At 35.4% G+C, this 3,389-nt stretch overlaps 1 protein-coding gene across 1 annotated transcript; it reads right to left on the bottom strand.

Moving 5' to 3' along the window:
* Positions 1–1,073: 1,073 nt before the first annotated feature.
* Positions 1,074–2,562, bottom strand: LOC140143908 (adhesion G-protein coupled receptor D1-like). The gene is made up of 3 exons (XM_072165737.1): positions 2,442–2,562; positions 1,946–1,987; positions 1,074–1,196 (listed from the first exon to the last, which is right to left on the bottom strand). Exons 1-3 carry the CDS (start codon positions 2,553–2,555, stop codon positions 1,122–1,124), a joined length of 231 nt encoding a protein of 76 aa, XP_072021838.1. The 5' UTR covers positions 2,556–2,562; the 3' UTR covers positions 1,074–1,121.
* Between the last annotated feature and the right edge of the window lie 827 nt (positions 2,563–3,389).

The raw sequence follows: 3,389 nt of genomic DNA, 5'->3' as shown, positions 1-3,389 counted from the left end.
GACAATCAAACTTCAAGCGTACGGGGAAATTGAGTTCAAACTTGAATGTTTGTGCAGTTTTCAAGGCCAAGGAAGTGTCCACCCACTACTTATATCTGATCTCGTGACTGCTAGGAAAGTACCATGATGATATAATTAGCTGGCACTTATTTAACCTACCATCTTAGCCCAATGGCAGAGGACAATCAAACGTCGAGGGTGCGAAGATATTGATATCAAACGTAGATTTAAAAAGATTAATAATTTTCATTTAAATTGAGACGGAAATCCGATCACATGTTGGTGCGATTTTTAAGGCCAACAATATTTACTTAGCTATGAGTTACCAAATTTGAAAGGATGTACTTGCATTATGACGTCATAGTGACATTAAATGTTGGTATTTATTTTGGTAGCATTGAAGTCGAATACGGTTTATACGCTCAGTAAATCTTTGATACTCACACTATTCGCGATGACATGAAAATGATACGATTTCACAAGCAATAAGGTGTACAGCGTATAGGTTGTTTCTGATATCACAATATATCAATAAATCTTTTTGGAATAAGGCGGGCAAAAAAGGACAGGGTGTACTTTGGTTTGGGTAATCTCAGGTGGTGGTCGCAGTGCATTCTCTAAATTCAGTAAAGTTCCATCGTCAACCGTGTAATTGAATGGGATAATTTTTAAATTTTAAAACGCTTGAAATATTACAAACAAATAGGCCTATGTTAATAAATAATATAAACAACCTAAAACCGTTGGGGCTCGATAATGTACCCCACAAAACTAACCGAGTATATTGGAAATGTCATACGGCCGAGCGGTTTCACAAGTTGCCGGCTCTATCATGCCACTCGCCACCTGGGTAATCTTTTGCATGGTTCTCAGCTGACAAAAGATTACTAAAATCAAAGTACGCCCTCTTCTTTTTGTGCTCCTTTTTAGATATGTCGGGCACAAAATGACAGGGCGTACTTTGGTTTAGGTAATCTTTTGTATGCTTCTCAGTTGAACAAAGATTACCTAAATCAAAGTACGCCCTCTCCTTTTTGTTGCACCATATGGCCTGGTAATACGCGCCATTTCTTGTCTCGGGCAATATATACCAATTTGTGCAGTGTGGCTCTTGGATTGAGTCACCCTGATACCCCAGTAGTGTTAGTGTTGCCCACACGTCCACGAGCAGTTTTCTGCTTCAAGAAAACTTTCACCTAAAAAAACATTAAATACAATTACAATCACACATGCTAAAACAAACTTGAAATGATTCAGCTAATTTACATACAACTAATAAAAATCAATTTATTCATGATCCCAATAACAAATATAGGACTGCGATAGTGCACTGATTTATTTCAAATCAGATTTACCCTCCAAAAGCATTACTTACTAACATCATTGTACTTGGGTGATTTAACAAAAAGCATCCTCCCGGGCCATAACAAACATAATAACTTTCTGATATTTTGCACTTATTAATGTGACATTGCCTAAAATCAATATTAATTAGTCTTAAACACTTGAGAACGTTCCTGTAATCTTATTGGTTCTTACCCGTATGCTATGGCACGATATCACACGGATCAGCACGCATGCATCGACGCAATACTCGTACTCGCTATTTGAACCAATCGGAGGCGCATAGCAACAACGGGACTGATCGATTTTAAGCCCTAGGTAATTCATTGTAAAATGTAGGATTTAATTTGATTAAAAGTTGTAATACTTATAATATTTTTGTTTGAATTGAAGTGTTAAAGAATGAGAATAAAGGTATTGTTTTAGCCGCTGTCGTGCATCTATCGTCTCATTTAACACGGGCGACATAATTATTTTTGGTGTAAAACAATTCGGCTTCGCCTCGTTGTTATACTTAAAATAATGATGTCGCCCGTGTTATATGAGACGATAGATGCACTCCAGTGGCTAAAAGCAATACATTTACTCTTTAAATACTCACATCGTCTTCCTGTAGGCATTGTGTGATAAAAATAAACACTCCCTGTAAGTGAGAAGTCAAAAAACGTATTTATTATTATTCTGGTAATAATACAAGTACTAACGATATTTGTAACCATGCATACCATACAATACCATCATTCAAATCGCAACCAATTAAAGTTAAACGATTTCCTAATTTTCTGCTTATTTAGTTAATGTACTAAAGCAATTGCACAGAAAATCTTTTTGCTGGACGTTTTGAAGGATAATCCTGACTTTTGCTGGCATGGATTTGATTGTCCTTTAGGGCAAAAGAGTTATTTAAATGTGTATCTCTTGACCTTTAAATCAAAACATCGTTGAAGAGTTTAGTAAGCATTCAAGACAAAGCAAATGTGTGGTTTGATAGTGACGAATATCAGCATGTCCCTACAACATGATAATACTAGTGACATAAGTTGTGTATGAAATTAATTTCATTAGTTATATTTTAATGTACTCGGCGCATGTCCTACCTGAAGTCCATTTGCAATATCAAAGAAGTATGAAAATACAATGCCTGATATCTGATCTAGTTGCAGCACTCCAAAGATCCAGGTGACACCCAACAGAGGAGTGAGAATCAGCATTGCCCGAACACTGGCCCTGAAAATGGAAGGACATAGAACTGAATAGTTCGGTACACTGCAGGTAATAGCGTTATTCAATAGGCCTACATCATAACTATCATTGATCGTGTCACACATGTCCATTTATTCACAAGAGGTATCTAAAATATATATTTATGTTTAAACACAACCATGACAAATAGATAATAGATAATAATATATATTTTAATTATTATATTATTATCTATTTATAGTATTAAGAAGTACACCTGTTGCACAAACCACGAAGCCCTCACCCATGCAGGCCTATGTGTTTTCCTCAGATGATTAAACGCTTTTGCCAAAACAAAATTAATGTGTATTTCATGTTCTAAACAAATTGTAAAGTTCTTTTTCCATGCGGATCAATTTCCTGCCTTGGATATCCCTGTAAAAAATCTACAAGTTCCATACACACCCCCCCACGTACAATGCGCATCTGTGTTATGAACACCCCTATGTACTTACTTGATACGCTCCTTTTCTGATTTATCTTGGTTAGTTTTTAGGCCCAAAAACTTGTGAAGAATGATCACTAGTAATATCACGTTTACCTTGTTTTAAAAAATAAAATATTATTAGAAACATCTATGCAATTTCGCAAGTTCAAGTTGAATCTTTATATAGTTTTTATAGGGGGTGCTTGTTTATTGTTTCTTTTCTGTTATTGCTTTTACATTAGAGGGAAACTGCTTTTAACTTTAAATATTAGTTATTTCGGAGAGCTTTACACTTTAAAATTACAATTTGTTTTACTCAACAACTTACGATTGTGATTAATATTACCGGCCCAGCAAATGCATAAATCAGTCCATT

This window comes from Amphiura filiformis, unplaced genomic scaffold (genome assembly GCF_039555335.1).
Source record: "Amphiura filiformis unplaced genomic scaffold, Afil_fr2py scaffold_32, whole genome shotgun sequence".
NCBI classification, from domain to species: domain Eukaryota; kingdom Metazoa; phylum Echinodermata; class Ophiuroidea; order Amphilepidida; family Amphiuridae; genus Amphiura; species Amphiura filiformis.
The sequence above is the reverse complement of the archived record's forward strand: the minus strand, read 5'-3'. Positions and strand labels throughout refer to the sequence as shown.